The 26,521-nt window shown below is 50.6% G+C and overlaps 1 protein-coding gene across 1 annotated transcript; it reads right to left on the minus strand.

Moving 5' to 3' along the window:
* Positions 1-1,517: 1,517 nt before the first annotated feature.
* LOC140219113 (uncharacterized) lies at positions 1,518-26,328 on the minus strand. The gene is made up of 4 exons (XM_072288997.1): positions 26,174-26,328; positions 18,530-18,723; positions 5,076-5,369; positions 1,518-1,907 (listed from the first exon to the last, which is right to left on the minus strand). The coding sequence occupies exons 1-4, from the start codon at positions 26,316-26,318 to the stop codon at positions 1,518-1,520; spliced, it is 1,023 nt and encodes a 340-aa protein (XP_072145098.1). The 5' UTR covers positions 26,319-26,328.
* Positions 26,329-26,521: the final 193 nt, after the last annotated feature.

Raw genomic sequence — 26,521 nt, forward strand, 5'->3', positions numbered from 1 at the left:
ATGAGCTGCATTTAGAGCTACGTGATAGCTCAACGTCTCTCTGTCCACTTGTTTCCTTGTTTAGTTTGTTTTTTTTCCTGGGAATTCTTGTAATGCACTCAAGTTTGAAATTAGCTCTGAAAGAACACTTTAATGAAGTTACTAGCTGATTCGCGATCGCTTCTTACTGGCCCCTTAACGTGGATTACACTTTCGATGCATTATCATTTTTTCTATTGGTATCCACCGAAAACAAGCCCGCCACAGCCTGTCGCTCAGCACAAAGTAGCACCGGAAGCAGACAAACCGTCCATTGCACCGTACACCGTATTTACAAACCGTACACTACCATTTCACTTGAAACCCCAGTGTCGCCAGTCTCGGCTGCTATGGATGCGAAGGAAATGAGACGCCATCCTTTCCGAACTACAAACCACGCTTCATCGCACATCTGAATGCTATGCGCCGAGCTTTCGGAAGTTCATGCTGACGCATGTTCGTGCTTCAGGGATCTAAATCGCGAAAATTTTCCGTCATATATGGAACATGCACACTTTATGGCTTTTCTCCAGTCTTGCTGTCTTTTCCGCACCTTCAACTCGGTGGACCCAGATGAGGCTGCCATTGCCCTCGCTGCTGTGGTCGTATCTACCACCATTATCAGCGACTCAAAGACCGCCATATCCGACAATGCACGTTAAATGAAGGCCCCAACCACGCTGCAAATACTGCGTCCCCTATCCTCCACCAAACAAGAAGATAGTGAAGAACCCAACCCAATTTAATTTATATGGGTCCCGGCTCACGCAGGGAAACCGGGAAACGACGTAGCCCCCACATGCATTACAGGATTCGTCATCCGAGCGGTGGGTTCCGCATATGACCCGAGGGACCTGGTCAGCGAGCCACTGATTACATACCGGCAGTGCACAACGCTACCACAGGCGGTCAAATCCCCCACCCCATCCCAAGCTCACCAAGGGACAAGAAATCACCTGGCGCCGACTCCAAACGCACTCCTTTCACAACCCACAAATATACGCACACTTTTACCCTCATTTGATAGACCCACACTGCTCACTATTAGGGTCCGCAGCCTCATGTGACAATATTCTCTGGCACTGTATAGAAGAGCCCCCCCGCCCCCACCAGATCTCCTTGCTGCTCACTCACCTGAAGCATGCGAAGCAATATTCCGGGACCCGAGCTTGGAAGTTCAACTTCGGGCCATCGATAGAACTACACTAACAAAATAAAGTTGTTTCCTCCTCCTCCTGTCTTTCTTCCGCCACTCGTTAGGCTGAGCTTTGTGGCGCTACTATCAACTTTGGAAAGCTTCAGCGCTCGATGCTTCTAAATGGCTTGCATATAGACGTCATCGTGGTCGCTATTTTGGTGTGCTAGCACACCGAGAAGCTACGCATACAAGAAACGCGACGACACGAAAATCGCATCTTGCTCCGAACGACAAAACGGCAACAGTGGAATCAATACTATGAAGAACGGTCACCGTTAAAATACAAAGCACTGTGCTCATGTTAGTATGCTGCACTAATATCATCGTGACTATCATGCTCGGGTCCTGGCACAGTGGAAAGCTGAGTCCACGACGTTACGGGAACATTATCGACACTTGCCGAGAAGGCGACAACAGTCGAGTTCCAGTCGGCGACGACCGTGACGTTGCTGTCCCGTTGGGGCCACCTGGCGAGCAGGCTGTTGAACTCGCCGCGCACCGCCCTGACCAGAGCTTCCGCGTCGTCACGGGCACCCGCGTGGCTCACCTCGGCGCTGTAGCCGGCGAACAGCTCGAAGCCGGTGAGCAGGTACGTGTGCGCCAGGCAGAAGACGCCGTGCAGGACGCGCGCGTGCTGCTCGCTCTCGTAGAAGCTGTTGATGAGGCGCTGGCTGGCGAACAGCGCTGCCACCTGTACGGGCGTTGAGTTTCGCGACTAGAGCTGCTTAACAGCATATTTGAGTGATTGATCGATTTAATTATTGATTGATTTAATTATTGGTTTGTTTATTGATTGGCTTTCGAGATTTGACGTCCCGAAACAACACTGCGGCTACCAGAAACGTCCTGTTTGAGGCACTCGTATTAATTTTCACCACCTGCTGTTCCCCAGCATGTCACTACATATAAATACAGGAGTGTTTCATCGTTTTGCATTCATCGGAACGCAGCTAACATTGCCGGGCACCGAACTAGCAATCTCGTGCTCAGCATCAGAACTCCATAGCCGGTCGTCCATAGCCCTGGGCCGCCACCTCGTGAAAGGAAGTGCGAACAATGATAGTATATAAGTTTGGGGTTGTGAAGTCATTCGTTATTAACTGCATAGACTTGTGGAGGAGCGCTAAACGATGGGGCAACGAAAGGCAAACGAAGGGCACAGACTAACAACCAATTTTTATTTGGGGGCAGTTCAACGAATTTGTCTATAGACGATGCGCAAATAGTTAAAAAAAAAGTTATTCACTGCGACGCGGAATAGTCAGCGCAGGTAGCAACCCCGACGCACAACCAAGTTCAGCGCTCCTCCAAAAGTTTAAATGTACCAACAAGCTCAATTTACAACTTTTGTGCGCACACTTGCACGTATGAAAATACATGTAATTATTTAAGTCTAAAGAATGACTTTTTACATTGATACACTACTCTTGTTTACTCCGTAACTGAAACAGTAATTCAATTACGTTTTTCAGTAAGCAGTTATATGTAAGCAGTTGCTTTGCTTATGCGTTAAGCTGTAACACGTGACGTAGCTTTGAGCACTTAATTCTGCAGAAGATCAGACAGGCTAATCGAGGCACTCAGAATTTGTTCCCTCATTTTAATGCTTCAACACATGTTGGCTGATGAGTTGAGCCTGTGTTGCTATGGCTCGATAACGATTGCCACTCTGGACGTTGATGCCTACAAATCACTTACAAACAATATTTGCAGCTTTCCATTGACCCTACCTAGAGTACCTCCTCCCAGCCTCAGCAAGATATTGAGCGTTGCGCGTCATAGGGAACCTGGACACGACATGGCAACGTTAAGTAACAACCATATTGTGCGGAAGTTGTCTATTTTGCGTTCCACCGATACCCATCGGGGATAAAACCATGGAACAAGGGTCTGAGTGCGCTGGTCGGTACTTCAATTGGATCATGAACGATGCCTTTTGTACGCAGAAGCAACAACATGTTGCAGCTTATCAGCATATCGCAGACAAGAATAACTCAATTAGACATTCCAAGATCCCCACAAGGTATGATATTGTAGCAGTGTTCATTGAAGGGCAGTTTGTAGTGGGCGAATTTGATGCCCGGAAAATTAAGGGTAGCTCTTTTAGACAAGTGGCAAGGAGTGTTAACAGGAGCCTTTTTTGAGAGCCGACCGCGTCTGTTCACAAAACACGTTTCACTTTGGCACAGATGATCAAGAGATTTGCCGCGACTTCTCATTGGACGAGAGACTCTGGGGGTTTCACGTGCGCGTTTACCAGAGACACCCGCTGTCTCACCATGGGCGAGGCATTGCCGGCGCTCTTCTAACGGCGATGACATGCCGTGCTTGGAAGGGTACCTCACAAGAGGGCTCACAGCTTACATGTGGATCGTTTTATGGGGCTATGTCAACAGGGTCGTCGGCTAGAGACTTAAGCGTAGGACACATATTTGCTTCTGTGGCACCATAAGTAGCAATACCTCCGAAATCACGTTCTCCATAACTTTTTTTCGTACGAAGTGTTCTACTAAGCACTTCCCCGCTCGATTTAATTTGTTCGCGATAGTACAGCCGGCACCAAATGTATGCGACCCACAGGATGTGAGAAAATGGCCAACATTTCCTCAGCCTGAAAACTCAGCCCCGCATTCACATTTTCGACCCGTACTAATATGCACACGAAAGAGTAGTACTGCGAGGTTTATTGGTTGTCGTCACAAACTGCTTGAAACTTAGCCCTTTCACAAGATTCCGCGGTCCACAAACATATAACACTCTACAGTCAAGTTAATATATAATCTGAGCACAATATACGCGCTTTCTGCGCTTTTTCTGCGGAGGGCGCCAGATATTCCTCATTGGGGCTACCAATGCAGTCAGCCTCATGCAGCTTCCTTCTAAAGCATTCAGTGTTTGCTCCACACAACCTGCAATTGCTAAATTTGCCGTATTTCCTTCATTCTAGGTTGGTCTGAATGCTAGGCGGACTGCACAATCGGGAGTTTTAGAAAAAATAACTTCTTCAAATGCAAGCCAAATGCGAGAAATACATTTCCACGGTGAAAGAAACACGCATTTTATTACAGTTCCTCTGCTATAATCACCAGCATGTGCAATGTTTTCGCTGCTTCGTGTTCCTCGACATCGCTGGCTTCACTATCACCAAATTCTTACAACAGGGAACCGTTTTCATCTCCGTCTAGGGCGTCCGAGATGGTACACTTTCGTAATGCCAGTATTATATATGCTCGGCGTAAATTCGAACCACTGCTACAGCAGTCCGGTTCACTAACAGTGAAGTATGTAGGCATGTCGACGGCATTTAGACTAGCACCTGAACTTGTTCCGAGCAACGCCTGCAGCGTTTCAAGCCTCCTTCGTGTTGGCCTGTAGGGTATCCGACATTACGGGCAGCCTCTCAAAGACATCAGCAACATTTATTTTCTCCTCCTCGAGAGTATCTTTCATCGGTAGACAATATTCGCCGGCTGCAGCCAAACCGAATCTTCGTATCTAAGCCCGACTGCTGCTTCCTTATACATAATTTTGTTTAAATATGTGTCTGTCTGTATTCGAGCTAATACGTTAGCTTAGATGTCCCAGGATTTTAAGACATGCCCCTTAAATTACGAAAAATTTAGCAATCCACGTCAAACCTCCGAATAAAAACGAATTGCACAGAAGGAGCTGCACTGCACTTAAAATAACTGAGAAAAATTTTCCGTACCTTTTTAAACGCACTCTAAAATATGGCTGCCTATACATGCGAGTAAATACGTAAAGCCGGTGTAGATGTGTGTTGAGTGTTCGTGTTAAGTCTGACGGCGGCATCAATCCAAAAATTTGTCCTGTTGCTCTTATATGCATGGAGCCATACCTGCACAATGCACCAGGAGACGAACATGTGCGTCTCGGCTTCGCCATTGGACTCCCAGATCTCGATAAAGGTGCGCACGAAGTCGCTGTTGTCGTTGCGAAGCAGGACGTTGTTTGTCGAGGCGACTCCGTAAGAAGACAGGGCGTCGCGCCAGCGGGTCGCCAGCGCCGGACGGCGCTTGAAGATTGTGCTGTTCTCCAGCGCAGTGGTCCGCGCAGTCCGGTCACCCACGATGCTGGCCAGGGGATCCAGAAACTCGGAGTCCACGCGATCGGCGACTTCATAGGCTTTGCTCTGCAGTCCCCGGCGGTTTGCACGCAGTGAAGAGGAGTACAGTGTGCATTCCTAACTGTCTAGGCAAGTAAGTACAACTGATGAACTCAAAGGACAAACGAACACCAAATATGCGGCACCTAACAAGCCCAAGTCTGCAGATACATGTCTGAACTCACAGGATTGAAAAAAATTGGAAGGCAATTCAACCGCGTGTTGCGGGTGAGAACGCGTCGGAATCGCTGTGCACTGCACTTTATCGCACTCCCCCTCGCGTAGCTAGGGCCAGTGGGAGAAGCGTTCACTTTTTCTTCGCTCTTTTTTGTACAATTTATTTCGTAATATAGCGTATTCCCATACGTGGCTGGTATTGGTTAATTGCTCACATCACTCAAGAAGGGTGTTTGACTCAACGCGCTTGTTCCCAGTGTTACCGTATATACTTATTGACTTAGTTTAATAAACAGGCGGAAGTAACCCAAATTCTGCTTTCATGTTTCGATAATAATTACGTACATTCGGAAGAAGCCATCTATCGCCTGCTCACATTCCGCCACAACCACACCCACAGGAATTGAACTTTGGCCACCCTCCTTATCGGTGTGCTAGCAGTAGACTAGTTTCGAACGCTCAATTAGCATCGAACCACGCAAAACGTGTCAGATAAGACGCATGAGTGCCAGCGCGTGCTCACCCCTGCTCACCCCTGGTAAATGCCTTGGCACATTTGGCTTCGTAACGAGCTTCAAAATCCGCAAGTAGGAAATGGCTACTATACGTCGGTCAAGCTTGTGCAGGGCAAAGCCACTCCTCACCCAGTAGCACAGCCAGACAGGAAAGCATAGGAGCGCTACCGCGCACTCCAACCCTGTGGTGCATAAAGCAAATGCTGATGTTGCATGTAGCTGTGGTTTGCTACGTAGCGTAAACACCGGGGGTGCCGAGGGGTACCGGGACGAGTCCAATGGCTCATGGCACTATGGCTCACTGAGGCCAACCGTGTTTCGCGCGTCCTTAGGCGCAAAATCGGAAATAGCGGAGTCTACGTGAACGTCCAAACTCGAATTTGAACTGCTCGCCACGGTGGCCTTGAGTAGGCGGAGCATTGCGGGCATGCCCCGCTCCGCCGTAGCCTTCGCAGTGCTAGGGTCCTATAATGTAAAACTATTCCAAAAGCTTTTATTCCAATCTCCTCATCTCAAACTTACGTAGCCGCCGACGCAAGCATCGGGCGGTGACCCGCAGCGGAACAACCCAATAAAACGCTCTCCTCGTGTATAGGAGGTCACTTTTGCTTGATTTAAAAACGAATAACATAGCCTACATTGAGCGGTTTTCTAATTGGCTGTCACGATGCGAGAAGAAAGCTCAAGTGGAGAGGATGTCGTTGGGCCCGAGCCAGCACATTGAAAATAGATAACTGGATGAAAAGGGTGGTGCCGGCGTCAGCGATTGGTCCGCTTTCCCTTAGGGAGCTTGCAGTGGCTTCTCTAAAATCGAGACGGCGTGTGCAACGGGTAGTTAGAAATGCCGCTAAACAGGATCCTTATCAAAAATAGAGTTCGCATAGCGATGCCGTACACGTGCCGAGAGGGATGGATAGCGTTACACGGTCACGCAAGAAGTTCTGTTATGCGCAAATAAACCCATGCTCTCCGCCAGGTGCGAGTATCTTGTCACAGAGAGATCGGCGGTAGCCATCTATTCCTTTAGGAAGGGGGCAGCCTGCGGCTATTCAGAAAAAATGGAGTTTTGTTCGGCATATAAATGCATCTTTGACGCCAACACGTTCTTTGAGGCAATGAGTTTTTGCAGTTGTGTGACTTCCAATGACAGACAGGTGATATGGCTGCAGCCTGAAACCTTTTCACCAATAGCTGAGGGTTAGGGCGAAAAGGCGTCGAATCAGAAATAATTATTTTTCTTTTGTTCAGTCCAATCACAATCAGTGGGTACAGGTCATATCAGATTGCGAGCTATCGCGGTTTTCGTGACGTCGCGTGACAGACAGGTGAATTGGGGGTGGTCTAACAGAGTTTTTGACCAATCATGGAGGGCTGATTGCACAATTGGAATAGAACGTTTGAATTAGTTTTACTGTATAGCGCCCCTAGTCATTCACTGAATGATGTCCAAAGCACTGCGTTTGATTGCCATAACTCCGCTTCTGCTGAACGCATTAAAGAATACTTTGGAGTAAAGTATTTCTGAACTAGTGTAATTTATAGTCAAGGGGGAAACGGACGCTGGCCCAAAAGATTGAAAGAAAAGAAGCCAAGGTGTTTCGGCTCCCATACGGGGCCCTTGTTCACAATTTAACAACAGATGTTGTGAACAAGTGCCCCGTATGGGAGCCGAAACGTATTTGTTTCCTTTCTATTAATGTTTTTGGTCGGCGTCCGTTTTACCCTTGTCTATGAGCAATTCCGACCAGACGAGTTTTCGTCGAACTCTTCATTTCAGTGTAATTTAACTTCACATGCATTTCTCGACTTAGATAAAAAGTGATTCAGGGCCCCTTTAAATGTTTTGACTGCACTACCTTCAGGCTCAGCCAAGATTTTTGACAACTCCCATCCATCCACGGGAATTGCTTGAGATTACCCTACCTTCGCGACCAGCCCACATGTCGACATCCCAATTTCTGGGATCTGCCCACGGGACAGGCTAGAAATGCATATACCCGGTCCGGAAAAGTAGCCATAACTCAGTAAGAGATTGTCTTCAAGAAAAAAGCTGCGCAAGTCATTGTGTGCATGACGTAGCCCAGAAGAACACAAACACGCGTAAATTCTCCATAAACTCTGTTAATTAGGTTTTTCCAAGGGGTCCCTCGCCAGGCTACATATCAAACTTTGGCTGTACGCTGAAAGTTGGTGCGTGAATTTTAGGGAGCGTTCTACCGCAAGAATTTTTTTCAAAATGGTTCGTTAATGGCGGAAATAGCAATCTTTCAGTGTTGCCAGTCCGTGATCTCAGGAAGCGAGTGTTATACCCAACATCTCTCCACTTACCCCCGTCTAACGTCCGCAAGCGAAATTCCGTCCCCGCGTTCTCCCATAGCGGAGCTGGAGGATAGCATGAAGCGTACGAGCGGAGGCCCCGCCTTCTTTCTCTCGCGTTCTTTTTTTTTTTTTTTTGCGTAGCGCACGTTTGTTGACCGTCTCTCGCGCGCGCTCTTGCGTTTTCCTCGTTTCGCGCAGCGCGAGATTTTCAGGGCTGTGAACGAGAACACCTAACTAGCGGTATAAGGCACTGCTATATACACGAACACTGAGGCAGGAGCAAGCGGGTCACAGAGCGTGGCCACGCGCTGCAACTAGGTAAAAAATGACTCTCAGCGATTGACTGCAGGATGTAAGAACAAGCACATGAAACGGAAGTCCATCTCTCTCGCCACGGTACGCAGCAAAGCAAAAACATGCAAGCATTCTGTTTCTACGTTCTATTATGTCTCTAAACATTATTTGACCTATTGAAAAATTAATGAAATTGTGGGGTTTTACGTGCCAAAGCGCGATCTGATTCCAAGGCACGCCGTATAGTGGGGGACTCTGAATTAATTTTGACCACTAGGGATTTGTTAACGTGCACCTAAACCTAGGTACACGGGTGTTTTCGCATTTCGCCACCATCTAAGTGCGCCGCCGTGACCGGGTGTTGCTCTTAGAAGCACAACAAAAAAGCCACTAAGCAACCACGGCGGGTTGCAACAGGCCAAACGAATAACTCATGTTGCCTTGAATAATTTTCGAAGTCACGCGCCAGTACGAGTGAGGTCACAGCGCCACCATGTACGTAGGCGCACTTTTGCGATCGACCCGAGAGAAGGGCAAACGCTGTTCGGTTTGAAATTTAAGCTCTTTCCGTGAAGCGTAGGGATACTGAGCAGACACCATCGTGAGCGCGCCTTGTATGCACTACTCTTGGCAGCTCAATGAGGCCAGACCTGGTGAGGGTCCTTTAAAGCCCACCCACGTGGAGTGATCTTCCGGCAAAAAAGCGGCAGCTGGCCATGCGGCAGCGTCCGCCTGGAGACCGCGGGCCGAAATCTAGCTATTCGCCGCTGTTGGGGTCTCGGTGCTGACGCCCGTTATTGCCAATGGGTCGCAAGCCCCAAGGGTAGCGTTGGCCTGGCGGCCTGGGGCACTGGAAGCATCCGAAGGTCCCGGCAAAGCAAGAGAAGACTGGTAACAGAACAACTTGTTTATTCTAACATAGCAAAAGAGCGGCCGGTCAGGTCGACCGAAGTGGAGAGACGGGAGAGCACGTAACTCAACAGTACAAATCGGAGCCTCTCTCCTGGCGTCCGGGGGCAGCTGCTCTTATACTCTCGGCGTCGCGGGCCAGAAGGAAGGTCACGGGATGAGCCCACGCGACGGCGGATCATGAGCCCACGACGGCGCGCACGGTCGAGCCGAGAGACATGTTGAGCCCAGTGTAGTGACGCATCGCCAACCCGCCGACGGACAGACCTCCTGGCACCTCACTTGGGGAGCTCCGCTCCCCGGCTGCCGCGCTTTGACAAGCGTGGGCACACACACACACACGCACGCACGAAGACACGTGGCACTGAAACACGCCTGGACACGCTTGGCGGGGAGGCGTTGCGGCGGCGTCGAACGGGCCAAAATGTCCGCCGCTTTGAACGAAGCCCCGGCGTCCGTTGCATCCGCGCCGGCATTACCGCGCGTTGTAGGCGAAACGTAACAGACCGCCCCGCCGGGGGAAGGAGATCCCGATGGTCAGGGGACTGCATCCGCTGTCCGGAGGGATGTCGCTCGATGATGCTCATAACCGAAGTCGGGCGTCCTTTGGCGTTTCTTGAGCGCAGCGCACAGAGAAGCCCTCGTTCTCACGTTCAGGTGCACACAGGACACTGCAAAGTGACTTCGGGAGAGTTGACATTTTTGTTCTCGTTTCCGGCAAGCGTTAGAACTACGCCGAAAGTCAACCGCTCAGTCAGCAAGCACGGCACAACCCTCACTAAGCCCTGCCAGGCTCTTTCCCCTTTTATACTGCTGCCTAGTTCCTTACAGTAGTTTAGCAGCACTCAGAACGCGTCCACAAATCGGAAAATTGCACTAGAAAGCACATCATCACTTTGAAACACTACACAAAAGCAATAAGTTAAAAAAAATCCTGCCTCAGGAAGAAAAACATCCGTAACAAGCAATTTTGAGGCTGATTCCCACGTTAGGGGCTTCGACTTAAGCCATCGGCGTTACCGTTGAGACTCCCCTTTTTGTAACGCACCTCAAAGGAATATTGTTGCAAAGCGAGGCTCCAGCGCAGGAGGCGGCCATTTTTTGGGAGAGATGGTCTGCAGCCATTGGAGAGGGCAGTGATCCGTTTCAATGATAAACCTCGAGCCGGCTAGGTAACATGACAATTTCTGAACGGCCCACACGATACACGCACACTCTTTCTCGGTGGCGCTATACGCCTGCTCACGACTCGTCAGCTTACGACTAGCATACAGGACGGGGTGTTCTACTTCTCCATTTTCCCGTTGGCACAGTACAACGCCCATGCCTCGCTCACTAGCATCACACTGAACAACGAACCCTTTTGTGTAGTCGGGCGATCGTAGCACAGGCTGGCTTGTTAGGGCGCTCTTTAGGGCGCTAAAAGCTCTTTCCTTTGTCTCGTCCCAGACGACTGTTTGCGGCTCTGTCTTTCTTAGAGCATCCGTTAGGGAAGCCGCGATATCAGAGTACCTGGGGATGTACCTCTGATAGTAGCCGGCGACACCTAAGAACGACCGAATATCGGTCTTCGTGCGCGGTTGCGGGAAGTCTCGCACAGCGGCCACCTTTATTTCAGAGGGGCGGCGACGACCCCGACCAATCACGTGTCCGAGGTAGACAACCTCGGCCTGTGCTAACTGGCACTTGGGAGCCTTGACTGTCAAGCCCGCATCGCGCAGGCGGGTTAGCACTGCCCGCAAGTGCGCCATATGCTCAGGCCAGGATGCGGAGAATATCGCTACGTCGTCTAGATACGGTAAAGCGAATTCTTGCTGTCCCCGCAACACTTTATCCATGAGGCTTGAAAAGCAGTATGGCGCGTTCTTCAAACCAAAACTCAAAACTTTAGGACGGAATGTCCCCATTGGTGAAATGAACGCCGCATACCTACTAGCCTCTTCTGTAAGTGGAACCTGCCAATAACCCCTGACAAGATCTAGGGTGGAAATAAACTGAGCGCTACCCACTCTCTCAAGGCGCTCCTCGATGTTAGGGATCGGATAAATTTGATCCTTAGTGATGGAATTAAGCCTGCGGTAGTCGACGCAAGGACGAGGTTCCTTGCCCGGTACCTCAACTAAAATCAAAGGGGAGGTATAATCACTCTCACCTGCTTCAATAACACCGAGCTGTAGCATTTTCTTTACCTCAGCCTCCATAATATCGCTCTGGCGGGGTGACACCCGGTACGCCTTGGATCGTACTGGCTCTGGGGAGGTAAGTTCTATGTCATGAGTAAGGACAGAAGTCCTACCAGGCCTTTCAGAGAACAGACCTTGAAACTCTTGTAAGAGCTGGTGTAGTTCGGTTTTCTGCTCAGGCGACAGCGATGCTTTACTTATTAAGTCACTAATGACTTGATCGGTGTCTTTCCTGTTCGTCACTGAGCCTAGTCCCGGAAGCTCGACCGGAAGCTCTTCTAACTTTCCCGCATCGGGAATTTCCTCTCCAGTATCTGGTGCCTTTAACGCTACAGGCTCAATTTTATTCAGTTCGGGCGTGCTCTGAATACCAGCTTGCTGCGCCTCTGACCCTTTCTCATCGTTCAACAACGTCGGCCCCGCAACTACCGCCTTTGCAGCGAGCTCCCGAACCTTCGATCTGGTTAAGGCCTGAACGCTAGCCTCACCAAACAAAAGCCCCTTCTCGCGCAGGAGGTGATCGGACCTGTTCGAAAATAAGTACGGGTACTGGGGGGGCAGCATAGATGACACTGCGGCCTCCGCCTCAAGTGCTCCGAAAGGTCCTTCAATAAGCACTTTTGCTACCGGCAGACACACGCTATGAGCTTCCACTGCTTGCTTGATCCATGCGCACTCGCCCGTGAACATATCGGCTTCTACGTAAGAGGGGTGAACTACATCCATCGTAGCTGCGGTATCGCGAAGCACTCGGCACTCTTTCCCGTTCACGAGGAGGTCTCGCATGTAAGGCTCGAGAAGCTTGATGTTCTCGTCAGTGCTGCATAATGACAAAAACACGACTTTTGGTTTTGTTTCTGGACACTGCGCCGAAAAGTGACCCGGCTTCTGACACGTATAACACACGCGCACTTGCCTCATCTCGAACCGCTTTCTGCGTTCGGCTTCGGCTGCCGCCGTCTCCTCACGTTCGGTCGGACACTGCGCCGAAAAGTGACCCGGCTTCTGGCACGTATAACACACGCGTGCTCGCCTCGTCTCGAACCGCTTTCTCATGGGCGTGAACTTCGGCCTCTCAAACTTGGAGCCAAATTCACCCTTTTGACCGTCCTTAGCTCCGCGAGCCCGACGCGTCACAAACTCCTCGGCTAGCTCAGCGGCTCGAGCCACCGTACTAACGTCTGGCCTATCCAAGACCCAGTACCGCACGTTCTCAGGTAACCGACTATAAAACTGTTCTAGCCCGAAACACTGCAGAACTTTCTCGTGGTCACCAAACGCTTTCTCTTCTTTGAGCCACTCCTGCATGTTTGACATAAGCCTGTACGCAAACTCTGTATATGACTCACTTTTGCCTTTCTCATTTTCCCGAAACTTCCGACGGAACGCCTCCGCTGACAGCCGGTACTTTTTTAGCAGACTCGATTTCACTTTGTCGAAATCCTCTGCCTCCTCTCTCTCCAAGCGAGCGACTACGTCGGCCGCCTCGCCGGGTAGCAAAGTGAGCAAGCGCTGTGGCCACGTTTCCCGAGAGAACCCCTGCTTCTCGCACGTTCGCTCAAAGTTAACCAGGAACAAACCAATGTCCTCTCCAAGCTTAAACGGCCGCATCAGGTCAGTCATTTTGAACAATACTCGTTCTCCTGCACCGTGTGCCTGACTTCCATTACGAGCGCGTTCCATCTCTAACTCGAGACGCTTCATTTCCAAAGCGTGTTGACGGTCGCGCTCTTCTTTTTCTTTCTCTTTTTGTTCTTTTAGTTCGCGCTCCTGTTTCTCTTTCTGTTCTTTAAGTTCACGCTCCCTCTCCTCAATGGTCTCAAGGCATTCCGACAGCTCGTCATCCTCAGCTTCTAACTCAAGAATAGCCCTTAGCAGTTCTGGTTTTCTGAGTTTGTCTGAGACATCCAGACCCAACTCTCTTGCAAGCTCCAGCAATATCGGTTTGCGCAACGACTTCAAATCCATTGCTGCTCTGAATGCTGCTTTCTCTACTGCCTACTATTGTCTAGCCGCAACTAACCCGGCAGCAACGACAACCACAATTACCAGCTCTGTTTCTGACACTAACAAAAGCCTGGCAAAACTCAGAAGAAGAAAGTCCCGCACTCACCAAACCTCGCAGCCAAGAATTCAGCGCAGTCGTTCCGCTGCAGGCAACCAGTCATCACACAGGGCTCGTTGCACTGCTCCCGGATGGTCGTTGTGCTGCTCAGCATACATTCAACCGCATCTCTTCGCTGCTGGCCTCCGTTGTCGCGATCTCACCGCTGGCAACCAGTTGTTGGGGTCTCGGTGCTGACGCCCGTTATTGCCAATGGGTCGCAAGCCCCAAGGGTAGCGTTGGCCTGGCGGCCTGGGGCACTGGAAGCATCCGAAGGTCCCGGCAAAGCAAGAGAAGACTGGTAACAGAACAACTTGTTTATTCTAACATAGCAAAAGAGCGGCCGGTCAGGTCGACCGAAGTGGAGAGACGGGAGAGCACGTAACTCAACAGTACAAATCGGAGCCTCTCTCCTGGCGTCCGGGGGCAGCTGCTCTTATACTCTCGGCGTCGCGGGCCAGAAGGAAGGTCACGGGATGAGCCCACGCGACGGCGGAGCATGAGCCCACGACGGCGCGCACGGTCGAGCCGAGAGACATGTTGAGCCGAGTGTAGTGACGCATCGCCAACCCGCCGACGGACAGACCTCCTGGCACCTCACTTGGGGAGCTCCGCTCCCCGGCTGCCGCGCTTTGACAAGCGTGGGCACACACACACACACGCACGCACGAAGACACGTGGCACTGAAACACGCCTGGACACGCTTGGCGGGGAGGCGTTGCGGCGGCGTCGAACGGGCCAAAATGTCCGCCGCTTTGAACGAAGCCCCGGCGTCCGTTGCATCCGCGCCGGCATTACCGCGCGTTGTAGGCGAAACGTAACACCGCCGATCAAACTGGGCTTGATATTGTCAGCCGGGGGCCAGCCGCCCGCCGGAAGTGGCGAACGTAGGCAGCCAGCAAGGACCAATCAGGGCTAGACTAGATCCGACTTCCAGCCACCAATATTTGACGTGCGTATCTATAATATGGTTATGGCCACTAAATCGGCGCGCGTCACGGATAATTACAGATCACAGGCTTGCAGATGCAACGGGTATTATGGGACTTCACGTGCTCGCAGCGTTGCCAGATTGGAAAGTCGGCACGACACCAGAAACTCACTAAAATTCCCCCAGATTTCACCAGAAAATAAAATTGCCTTAAAATGCACAAAGATGACCAAGAATTAACATTCGTCAAACACTCATTTTATTATTTATATAAAATCATGATGAGAAGCCCTTAATCATCACTTGGAGCATCGTAATTGTCTGAATGAAACCAGCGTAGCATATCGTCTGTGATGATTAGGAGCCTTTAATCATCGCTTGGAGCATCGTAGATGTCTGAACGAAACCTGCGTAGCATATCGTCTGTGATAGTGAACTTCACGCAACACCCCTCTCTGGAGGCCAACGTTGTGCGAATTCGTACAATGGAATCCAAAGTTTTCAGCGACATCTTGTTCCTGTACTTCGTCTTCACACACGTGACCTGACTGAAGACACGCTCCACCACTGCATTCGACACTGGGCAAGAAAGACATGCCAGTGCATACAATGCAAGTTCCTGGTAGGGCTTTTCCCCCATGGCATTTTTAAACTTGAAAATTCCAGCCCAGAACGTTGCAAAATCCTCAAGAAGTTTCCCGTCGAAGACGGCCTCCTCACTCCAAAGATGCATAACAATTCTCCTGTATTGCATTTCAATAACGTCCATGTTTTTTTGAACCAGATGTTGAAGGGGAAGTTGCAAAAGAGAAAGTCGTGCAGTTTGAGACAAGACTCGTGAAGGGTGAAGTCCACTCATGCCTTGAAAAATGGCTTGATTGGAGGGAAGACGCTTTTCCACTTCCTTCAGCAAGTCAGTGAGAAAATCTTGGCAGCGTTGCTTCACCCCTTGCACAGCAGCTTCGTTGAGGTTGGTCTCCTGGTGCTTGCAAAGGAGGAGTTCACTGACAAATTGAGACCCAAAGTCTGTCATTCCCAATGAAAGTCTGTGCCCTTGCCTGTCAAAAATTCTTGACTTCAGCGTTCGGTGAAGCAGATCAAGCTCTTTGTACATCTTGTCTGGATCAATGTTCACTGACTGGAAAAAGGCATTGACCTTTTCAAATTCTTGGACGATGGGAGACAAAAATATGACGTAAATGTAGTTTTCATCATCATGGAGCATGTCATGGATCAATCGAGCTTTGTACCTTACTTCTTGAGTACCTTCTTGCATGGCTAACGTAAAGTAAGCCTTCAGCTCATTCCAATGTTCGATCAATCTCTTGATGACACGCCCCCGAACAAGCCATCGTGTGCGAGATAGCTTCAAAATGGCATGTGGCAAGGCTTCTTGTCACTTTGTGCTTCTACTTCTTGTTCTTTCATGCTTTCAAAAAGTTCCTTGTAAGTATGGCGTCGGAGTGTACTGTTTGAAAACCATGCTGGGATTTCAGTTAGGAGGTAGCCTAGACTAGAAGGCAACGTTTCAAAAGCCTTTTGCACGCAGAGGGCCAGTGAATGGCATACACACTTGTTCAGGATGCAATTAGGCGACTCTTCCTAGATTCGTGACCAAACACTGTTGTGTTCACCAACCATTACAGCAGCTCCATCACAGGCAATGCCGACACAATCGCAAAGGCACATCCCATACTCATAAAGGCAATCTCTGACAATCTGAAAAAGCGCCTCACCAGTCGCATGAATCACTGGATAAAGCCCCAGCAATGCAGTCACAACTTCGCCGGATCTTTCGCTAAAATACCGGGTGCAGATTGCGAGCAACTTTTCCACCGTGACATCCGTGGTCTCATCCAGCATCAGAGAGAACTTCTTGCCTTTGATATCAGCCATAACTTCGTCTCGAAGAGAGGGGGACAAGACAGAGTTGATTAAAGCAGTGCACTTGGTACGGTGAAGACGTAGGTGCTCAAGAAAGCTTCCTTTGCCATTTTGTTTTATCACTTCCCGTAAATGGTCAATAGCCAAGGTAGGGCAGTGGCAGCAGGTTGCAAGCGCTAACTCCAACTCAGCACGTTTCAGGTCGTCCGATAGGTTTGGCTTCTTTGGGAAATTCAGCGTCTGAGAAACTGATGTAGACTTGACAGCTCCTTTGTGCTGAGCTCCCTGTGCATGTTTGGTTAGTGTGCCGTGGTGTGGTCGAAGAAATTTTCGACATAACTTGCAGAATGGAAGCTTGCTACCTTGTGATGTCGCACTTGTAAGCCATGGGAATTCTTTTTCCCAGGATTCGAGGTACTTCCTGTTGTATTCATAGGACTTGCGGGCTCTTTTTACTGTCTTGGCACAGTCTGGATCACCATCTCCCTTCGGAGTCGACTTGCTTTCACTGCTCATTACGACAGTGTGAAGCGGTTGAGTCTAGAAAAAGAATCAGGGCATTTGTGGCAAACGCTACAAAAAAGCAACACAAGTAAACAATTACCGCCAAACTTACCAAATTGTGATGTGCTTTGCCTGCGAAGTCGTGGGTGGATCTTAGGCCACCAATTTCATGGAAGCTAAATGCCTTTATACTGCGCAACAGCGTTTTGTGAAAGCGAAACGAACGGAGCGTCCGCACGTGTATTGGCTGGCCACTTGACTCGTTGCCGGTGGCCCGGCGTAGCTCTTCCCGCGCTTTCCACGGTAATTTCATTCCTCCGCTAGAACAGACGGTGCCGCCTATTGAAACTTCTTATAACTATACGTGCGTTGAAACCTAGTGCTAGCATCACACGCTAGCATAAACCTTAGATACAGTAAGCTTTAGTTCACTGTACCCTAGCATTAGCACAGCAACACAGGGATTTCATGAGGAATAGACAAATACAAATATAGGCCTTAGAATCGGGCGGCCACAGGCGCTACCTAGCGCTAGATGTTTGGATGAGCAAGGTCGGTAGACGGTAATTTCGGTAGACTGGTTTTCCCCAGATATCCCCAGATTTTGTCTGGTGTAGTAGTTTGCTGGCCTGGCCACCAGGAGCTCTTCATTTTCACCAGATTTCCGAAATCTGGTGGCCAATTTCACCAGATGGCAACGCTGCGTGCTCGCTACAAGGACACTCACAAAAGGGATTAGGGTGTGGCACGAGATTCAAGCGGCGATTCAAAGTGACCCCAATGATAAGTCAACCATGCATCATTACGGCAGCTTTTTTGACACATGCGATTTGTTTACATAAACTCTCGCTGTTCCAGTGGCCGGTAAACAGCACTACATGCTGTGCATCACAACGTTGAAAGCGAATTGCACTAAGCAGTGTTTTCTCGTAGCGCTGTCATTCGAAGTAGGCAGCCGTAGCAAGTATTCTCAACTCTCACTTCTCTAACGATCAATGTTGGCAGGTGCCCTTTTGTTAGAAGTCGGGAATGGGGTCGGCGCAGTCCGCACTCGACCTGGGGGCAGTGTATTCGTTTCCAGCGGCGTGGCCGAGAGGAATGCCGGGCATTTGCTGTCCGAAAATAAGTGGAAATACCCGCCCTGAGTGTTCGTGACTCCGAAATGTACGTGTCAGCGCAGGTCAATGTCGATCGAGAGAGCGAGGAGAGACGGCCAAATTGCGATCGTGCGCGCACGCGGGTGAGGCGTGCGAGCTTATAGGCTTTTGTGCCACTGTACTCGTGCGCTTGCAGTCTATTGCGTGTAAATCGCGTTGATCAACCTGGTCCTCTCAACCAGTCTGCTCATAAACCCAGATCGAACTCACCGCGGACACGTCGTCGCCGCCGCTTCCCAGGTTGTCGTTGAGAAGACCAACGTACGCTATACGCGCGGGCCGCCTGGCCTGCTGAGACGAGTGCTTGCGAGCAAGCATGCCAAACTCACGAGATAGTGTTAGCACGACGGTGTCGGTTTGTCCTCTCGATGAAGGGCTTCTGTGAGGGGGTTCAACACGGCTGCCTGCGGAAATGGAAATTATTGTATGTGTTATCGAGAAACCCTTTTGTTTAAATACAAACAGCACAGATGTGTCATACGAGGCGTGATCCAAGTGATCAATAACTGTGGACGAACAAGGAAAGCGCCGAAGTGGAACCAACGTTCCGGAAAGGATACTTGCCTCTGTAATCCGCTGTCAGTGCTTTTCTGTTCTAAGAATTACATATTGTCGCAGCCTAGTAGGAGACGGGAAGGCCGGCGTAGAGGACGTGTAAAAGCACTTTTATGAGAGCAGTCAATGCGACGTCGTTGTCGTCTCTGTTTTTCTACTCGCGTGCTACTTCAACGTCGTTCTCATCGCCTGGCACATACCCGCGGCGACCATATAGGATGTGCCATTGCCCCCCCCCCCCCCCCCCCCTTTGAAAAAAAAAAAGGCATCGTCCCGATGCACCAACCGCCGAAGGCTGTGCACAGACGGTGCAAAGTTGAGGTCATGAGGAAATGTATGGCTGCATACGAAGTACATGCACAACCTCGGGCAGATGCCACCGGCGTTTGGAGCAGTTATGGGTGTCGGGGACAACTTCATAATTCACATCGCTGATGCGGCGCAGAACTGTGTACGGGCCGAAGTATCTTCGCAGGAGCTTCTCAGACATCCCCCGTCGACGAATCGGAGTCCAGACCCACACCTGGTCACCGAAGTTGTATGTGACGGGTCGGTGCCGAAGATTGTAGTGTCGGGCATCGTATTCCTGTTGTTCTTGGATTCGCAAACGCGCAAGCTGCCTGGCTTCCTCTGCGCGTTGTGTAAACTCTTCGGCACCAGTCTCGTCGTCACCGCACTCGTGTGCAGGCATTGCGTCCAACATTGTTGTCACTTCGCGTCCGTAAACGAGGTTGAAAGGCGTCACGCGTGTTGTCTCTTGGCGAGCCGTGTTATACGCAAATGTAAGGTATGGTAAAATCTCGTCCCAGTTCTTGTGGTCGACGTCGATGTACATACTCATCATGTCTACCAGAGTCTTATTCATACGTTCTGTCAGCCCATTGGTTTGGGGATGACAAGCCGGGGCCTTTCGGTGAGTGGTACCACTTAGTCGCAACATGGTATCCAGAAGCGCATCTGTGAACGCAGATCCTCTGTCTTTTATGACCACTGCGGGAGCGCCATGCCTTAGGACGACGGCTTCGACGAAAAATCGCGCTGCTTCGGCTGCTGTTCCACGCTGGATAGCACCGGTTTCGGCGTATCGAGTAAGATAATCCGTGACGACGATTATCCATCTATTCCTGGCAGTAGACAGTGGAAACGGACCTAAAAGGTCCATGCCAATTTGTTCGAACGGCGCTTGCGGTATCTGAACAGGATGCAGCAGTCCAGCTGGCTTGCCGGGTAGGGCTTTGCGGCGCTGGCAGTCCAGGCATGTCAGTGTGTAACGTTTCACGATCGACGCAAGTCTTGGCCAATAGTACTTTAGCCTAATTCTTGCCAATGTGCGGGTGAATCCCAAGTGAGCAGCGGTCGGCTCGTTGTGACAGGCATGTAGGACTTCGTCGCGAAAAGATGCGGGAATGACGAGTAGGTAGCTGCTGCCATTAGGTGAAAAGTTCTTTTTATAGAGAACGTCCTGGCGTAAGCAAAACGAAGGCAGCCCTCTCGCGAATAACCTCGGCTCGCTGCTTGTTTTTCCCTCTAAGTAATCGAAAAGAGGAACCAGTTCTGCGTCCTCGCGTTGGTGGCGTGAAACGTCGACAGTATCTAGCACGCCTAGAAAACCTACGTCATCATCGTCGTGGACTGCAGTCTCAACAGGAGACCGAGAGAGGCAGTCGGCGTCGGTGTGTCGTTTCCCCGACTTGTACACAACCGTGAAGTCGAACTCTTGGAGCCGAAGACTCCAGCGCGCAAGCCGACCGGCTGGATCTTTTAAATTAGTCAGCCAGCAAAGTGCAGGATGGTCCCTGACAACGGTGGAACTCCGACCATACAAATATTGCCGAAATTAAAGGACGACCCACACCAGTGCGAGACATTCTTTTTCTGTAGTGGAGTAGTTAGCCTCCGTCCTTGATAGCGTCCTGCTGGCGTAAGCAATCACTCTTTCGGTGCCGTCCTGCCGGTGTACAAGCACTGCACCAAGGCCGACATTACTAGCGTCGGTATGAAGAATCGTAGGAGCGTCTTCATCAAAGTGTGCGAGGACGGGAGGCGCCTGCAGCCGTTGCTGTAGGTCGTGAAATGCCCGTTGCTAGTCTTCACCCCACACGAAGGGGACATCTTCTCTGGTGAGATGTGTTAATGGCCATGCGATGCGCGAAAATTCCGCAATAAACCGTCGGTAGTAGGCGGAAAGGCCCAGAAAACGTCGCACGGCCTTTTTATCTGATGGCGTTGGGAAATTAGCAACGGCCGAGATTTTATCAGCGTCAGGTCGGACACCTTCACGACTAACAACGTGACCGAGAAATTGAAGTTCTTCAAAGCCAAAATGGCACTTTTCAGGTTTTAAAGTTAGACCAGCTGAGCGTATTGCTTCAAAGACCGTCTTTAGTCTCCGTAAGTGTTCCGCGAACGTTACGGAGAAAACAATCACGTCGTCGAGGTAGACCAGACAGGTTTGCCATTTGAGGCCTGAGAGTACAGTGTCCATTAGTCGTTGAAACGTTGCCGGCGCAGAACACAAACCGAAGGGGAGCACCTGAAATTCATAAAGTTCGTCGGGCGTCACAAAAGCGGTCTTCTCACGGTCTCTCTCATCCACTTCTATTTGCCAGTAGCCGCTTTTCAAGTCCATCGACGAAAAGTAGCATGCGTCTCGTAGCCTGTCCAGGGAATCGTCGATACGTGGTAGCGGATAAACGTCTTTCTTTGTGATCAGGTTGAATTTTCAGTAGTCGACGCAGAAGCACAGGCTACCATCCTTCTTTTTCACCAATACGACAGGCGATGCCCAAGGACTCTTAGATGGCCGAATAACGCCGTCCTCAAGCATCGTCTTCACTTGTGTTTGGATTGCCTCGCGCTCTTTCGGTGCTACACGATAAGGATTCTGCCGAATTGGTCTGGCGTCGGCTTCGGTGACAATACGGTGCTTAGTGAGCGGCGTCTGGCTAACTCGTGACGTGGATGAGAAGCAGCTCTTAAATTCATCGATGAGCTCAAGAAGGCTGCTACGTTCGATGGGCGATAAGGTGGGCCTGATATCAACGACAGGGGCAGGCATAGCCACGGTGAACATCGCGTGCTCCACTGAGAGGCAGTCCTGTATTGAGGTAAATTCGTCGAAGTAAGCAGCAGCCGTGCCTTTAACAATGTGTCGACGTTCCCTGGTAAAATTCGTCAGCAGGAGTTCAGCACGTCCGTCGTCTACGTTAATTACGGCCCTGGCGATAGAAACGCCTTGACTCAGTACCAGTGCGTCGATGTGTTCAGCGACGCCAGTCCCAGTGTTCAAGTTGTCGCAGATTACAGGCACGAGGGAACAGCTTCGCGGCGGAAGCGTGACGTCGTCGTCGGCGATACGTAAGCGGGGTCGCTGGTGTTCTGCGGGGTCGACGTCATCTGAGCTCGTAGAAAATGTGACGACGAGGTCACGGACATTAATCACTACACCATACTCCCTGAAAAAATCCATCCCCAATATAAGTTCTTTACAACACTCAAAGAGAATGACGAGGGTGGCGACGAAGGTTGCGCTGGCGATTACTATTCTGGCTGTGCATTTTCCAATCGGCGTCATCAACTGGCCACCGGCAGTTCGGATGTTGGGCCCGGTCCACGGCGTCTTCACTTTTCGCAGCCTGTCGGCCAGCTTTTGACTGATTATCGAAAAATGCGAACCAGTATCGACGAGAGCGGCCACTTGGTGGCCGTCAATGCAAACGACAAGATCGGCGCTGACGGCATCGGTTACAGGAGGTGTGGTTGGAGTCGTCGGAGTTGTAGAGTCGTCGATCGTCGGAGATGGGGGCTCTTGGGTAGCTAGCCGGTTTGCAACCTCACCGCCGGAGGTCGCTGCGTCTAGTTTCTCCGGCGCGGGCTAGGGGACCTGCCCCTAGAGGCGTCAGAAAAACCGCGACGGGTCGGTGGGGTGTAACGAGCCGGAGATGGGGAACGCGATCGAGGCGTCGTTGAACCTTCTGGCCGAAAGTTTGTAGAATTTCCGTCGCAGCTACGTGCAGCCTCAGACACAGGGTAATTGCAGCTGGGAAATCTTGGATACCCAGCCGCGCGGTAGTGGCACGCGCGGTAAACATGTCCTGCTTCGCCGCAATGAAAGCATAGCGGCCGGCGGTCAGCGGTGCGCCACAAATCGGTCTTTCGAAGCGGGTAGCCGGCAGGGGATTCACTGTAGAAACGACGCGCAGCGATCGACTGGCGGCGATGCGGCATAGTTGGCGGCGGCTGTGACTGTCGAAAATAGGGCGTCGGGGGTGGCGGTGACGGCTGCTTCGTAGTGGTCGACGGTGTCAGCAGCATCGAAGTGGCGGGAGGTGGACGACAGACAGCTTCCGCGTAGGTCAATCCTCGCGGCACCGCCTGCCAGTCGGGCGACGAAAAGGCCTGTCGAACTTCCTCCTGAACGATATCAGCGACAGAAGCCACCGCTGGTGCCATGGGAGTGATACCGAGCTGCCGGATCTCCTCTCGCACAATCTCTCGGATGACTTCACGCAGAGACGTGCTGCAGCTCTCAGGTAGAATTGAAGCATTCACCGGCGAGCTCTTGCGATCATATTGACGGTACCGTTGCTGTAGAGCCCGTTCTATAGCGGTAGCCTCCTTGGTAAATTCGGCCACTGTCGTCGGTGGGTTCCTCACGAGCCCGGCAAACAGTTCCTCCTTCACTTCGCGCTAGAGATAGCACAACTTCTTTTCTTCGGCCATCTCAGGGTCTGCTCTGCGGAAATGGCGGGCCATATCTTCTGCAAAACATGGCAACGCTCTCGTTTGGTTTTTGAATACGGGATTCGAGTAGGCGCTGCGCGTTGTCTCTTCTGTCGCTACTAGTGAACGTGTCTAGCAGCTGCGTGCGGAAGGCATCCCACGTGGTCAAATTCCTCTCCCGGTTCACAAACCACGTCCGCGCACTGTCTTGAAGCGCAAAATAGACATTAGACAGCTTTTGCTGGTAGCCCCAGGCATTAAAACTGGCGACACGCTCAAATTGGTCAAGCCAATCTTGAACATCTTCAAAAGCGTCGCCATAGAAACTTTCTGGTATCTTCGGATTCTGCAGCGTCACCTGCGATGGAGTTGCAGTAGCCATGGCGGAAGTAGTTTGACGCGTTCCAGCAGGGTCCTGCAAAGGGTTGAACTCGGGTGTCAGGCCTAGCAGGCGGCGACTGTACCGGTGAACAGGAGTTTCGACGAACGAAGGTGATTTCGCTTTCGAGGTATGGCTCCGCGAAGGGGTGCCGAGCATGAAGGAATCCTACCCCGCAACTCCACCAGTGTCGCAGCCTAGTAGGAGACGGGAAAGCCGGCGTAGAGGACGTGTAAAAGCACTTTTATGAGAGCAGTCAACGCGACCTCGTTGTCGTCTCTGTTTTTCCACTCGCGCGCTACTTCAGCGTCGTTCTCATCGCCTGGCACATACCCGCGGCGACCACGTAGGATGTGCCAATATTTCATTTCGCACCCATCACTATAGCGGTTTCCTTTCACTATATGTGTATACAGCATTATTACGCGTTAACAATGTTCGCGGCCCCGCTGTTACAATGATCGCATTACGCGCAACTGACAACTAAGGTATCGCTCATCGATTCACACCGATGAGCGATACGTTAGCTTGCCAAAGCGTCTGGTGGCGTCACTTCACGAAGACGTATGGCTGCTACGACAATTACCAGAAGTTCATAAAATAGTAGGGTGGAGCGTCCGGGGACTGCATAATTTACGTTATCAGTGACGCCGTAATTGGAGGCCCCGGATTATTTTGACCGCCTCGCGTTCTTTTCCGTGCACAGAAAGTACGGTGCAAGCGCGTCCTTATTTTGCGATAGCAATTTTATGGACACTCCAGGCGGATTTCTGTCGTCGCCGTCTGCATCGCCGACGCCAGGATCTTCCTCATAAAGACGAAGTGCGATAACATCATCGCCGTATGCTGTATATGCGAGTGAAAGCGGCGAGGGTGAACCGGTCTTGCTGGCTTAATGTCGCACGCGCAAGGGAGGAAAGCGGGGAGAAGCGCGTAGTCTCCCATCACGCGCAAGCCACCTGGAGGAGGGGGGTCGTTTCACTACTGTGACACCTGCATATGGCGCGGCCGCACGGCCCTTATCTTGAAAGCGATCTGCGATCAGCGATCAGCGCACACCTTCGTGTGCGCTGTGTTATTGCCGCTTAGTTCGCGTTGAAGAGAGAGACAGCACGGAGGTCAATTCGCTCGCTGCTGCTACCACTCTTCCTCACTCCGGCGCCTTGACAGCGAGTGCGCGCTGTCATCGAGGGAGATGTGTTCCTCTTTGCTCGTGCGCGCGTGACACCATGCTCGTTAATTTAGTTGGTATGCCTATGTTTACAAGTTGAGACGACCTATAAAGCTACTATCCTTAATTTCTATAGCTCAGTACACTTTTGCTATCGCAATGAATGCTTCGACTTTCGGCCGAAACTGTGGCTTTTGTTTCATTCTGCTCCTAATAGAATGCAGCCACCACGGTTAAGAATCACACTTTCGACCTCGTGCATGACAACGCCACGCTAAGGCACACTGATCTGCCCGGCGGTTTAATTATCGTAACTGAACGTGATCTACTCCTGAACACACGAGAGGCAGAGACGAGTGATGAACGCGCCAACAAACGTAAGACAATACCAACATCACAGTTCTGTGCTCATCTGGTTGCTTTGACCACTTGGGATTTTACAACAAACTCAGCAATATCAATACGCAGATGTTTCCTTGCATACCATTGCACTTTAATCCCACTGATGGAATTTGTGCTTTGAATAGAAAACAGGTACGCATGCGCTTAGGAGGCGACTCTAACAGAGTCTTTGACAACGACGTGGATGTCCCCCTACACGACGTACTGTCTGATGTGTCCACCGATTAACTTAAAGGAGGCTCATTGCTTTTTGTTTAATGAGGGTGTACAAACAATTAGCTATGTGTCTATTGGTTTTGGCCGGCGTAACCCCAGAAAGAGCAACGTATCAATTTTGATTTGCGGAATTTGAGTTCTCAAAAATTCGTCTTAAGCGCTTCTAAAATAATAAAAAGAAAGTAGTAAGGTTTTTGATATGCTCGAGGAACGTTTTAGCTGCCAACACTCGGCCCACGAACTTCTCAAGAAATAATTACCACGATAGTTCATTCTGCTCAATCCTTTATTCATTTTTTTGCAAATATGGTTTCCATGGCCAGAAATAAGCCTAAACGAGTTGTTCTAATTTTCATTGACGCGCAACGGTCTGTAGGGCTTGTTTGCTTAACGCAAAGGCAAAACCAACCTGGGCGAATGTCAACGTGCAAGATGGCCGTCCAGCCGAGGTGAATGGCGGCGAACAGCAGAGTGTGCAGCGCATCCGGTTTGCCAATCGCGCGGCCAGGCCATGCAACGCCGGCCTCGGCCAGGGCGCGTCTCACATTCGCCATCTCGTTTCTGTTGCCCCTGCAACCGGACACCGGAAATCAATCAATCAATCAATCAATCAATCAATCAATCAATCAATCAATCAATCAATCAATCAATCAATCAATCAATCAATAAATAAATAAATAAATAAATCAATCAATCAATCAATCAATCAATCAATCAATCAAACAAAAAAACAATCAAACTAGCAACCTACCAACTA

Source organism: Dermacentor andersoni, chromosome 6, assembly GCF_023375885.2.
Source record: "Dermacentor andersoni chromosome 6, qqDerAnde1_hic_scaffold, whole genome shotgun sequence".
Lineage (NCBI taxonomy): Eukaryota > Metazoa > Arthropoda > Arachnida > Ixodida > Ixodidae > Dermacentor > Dermacentor andersoni.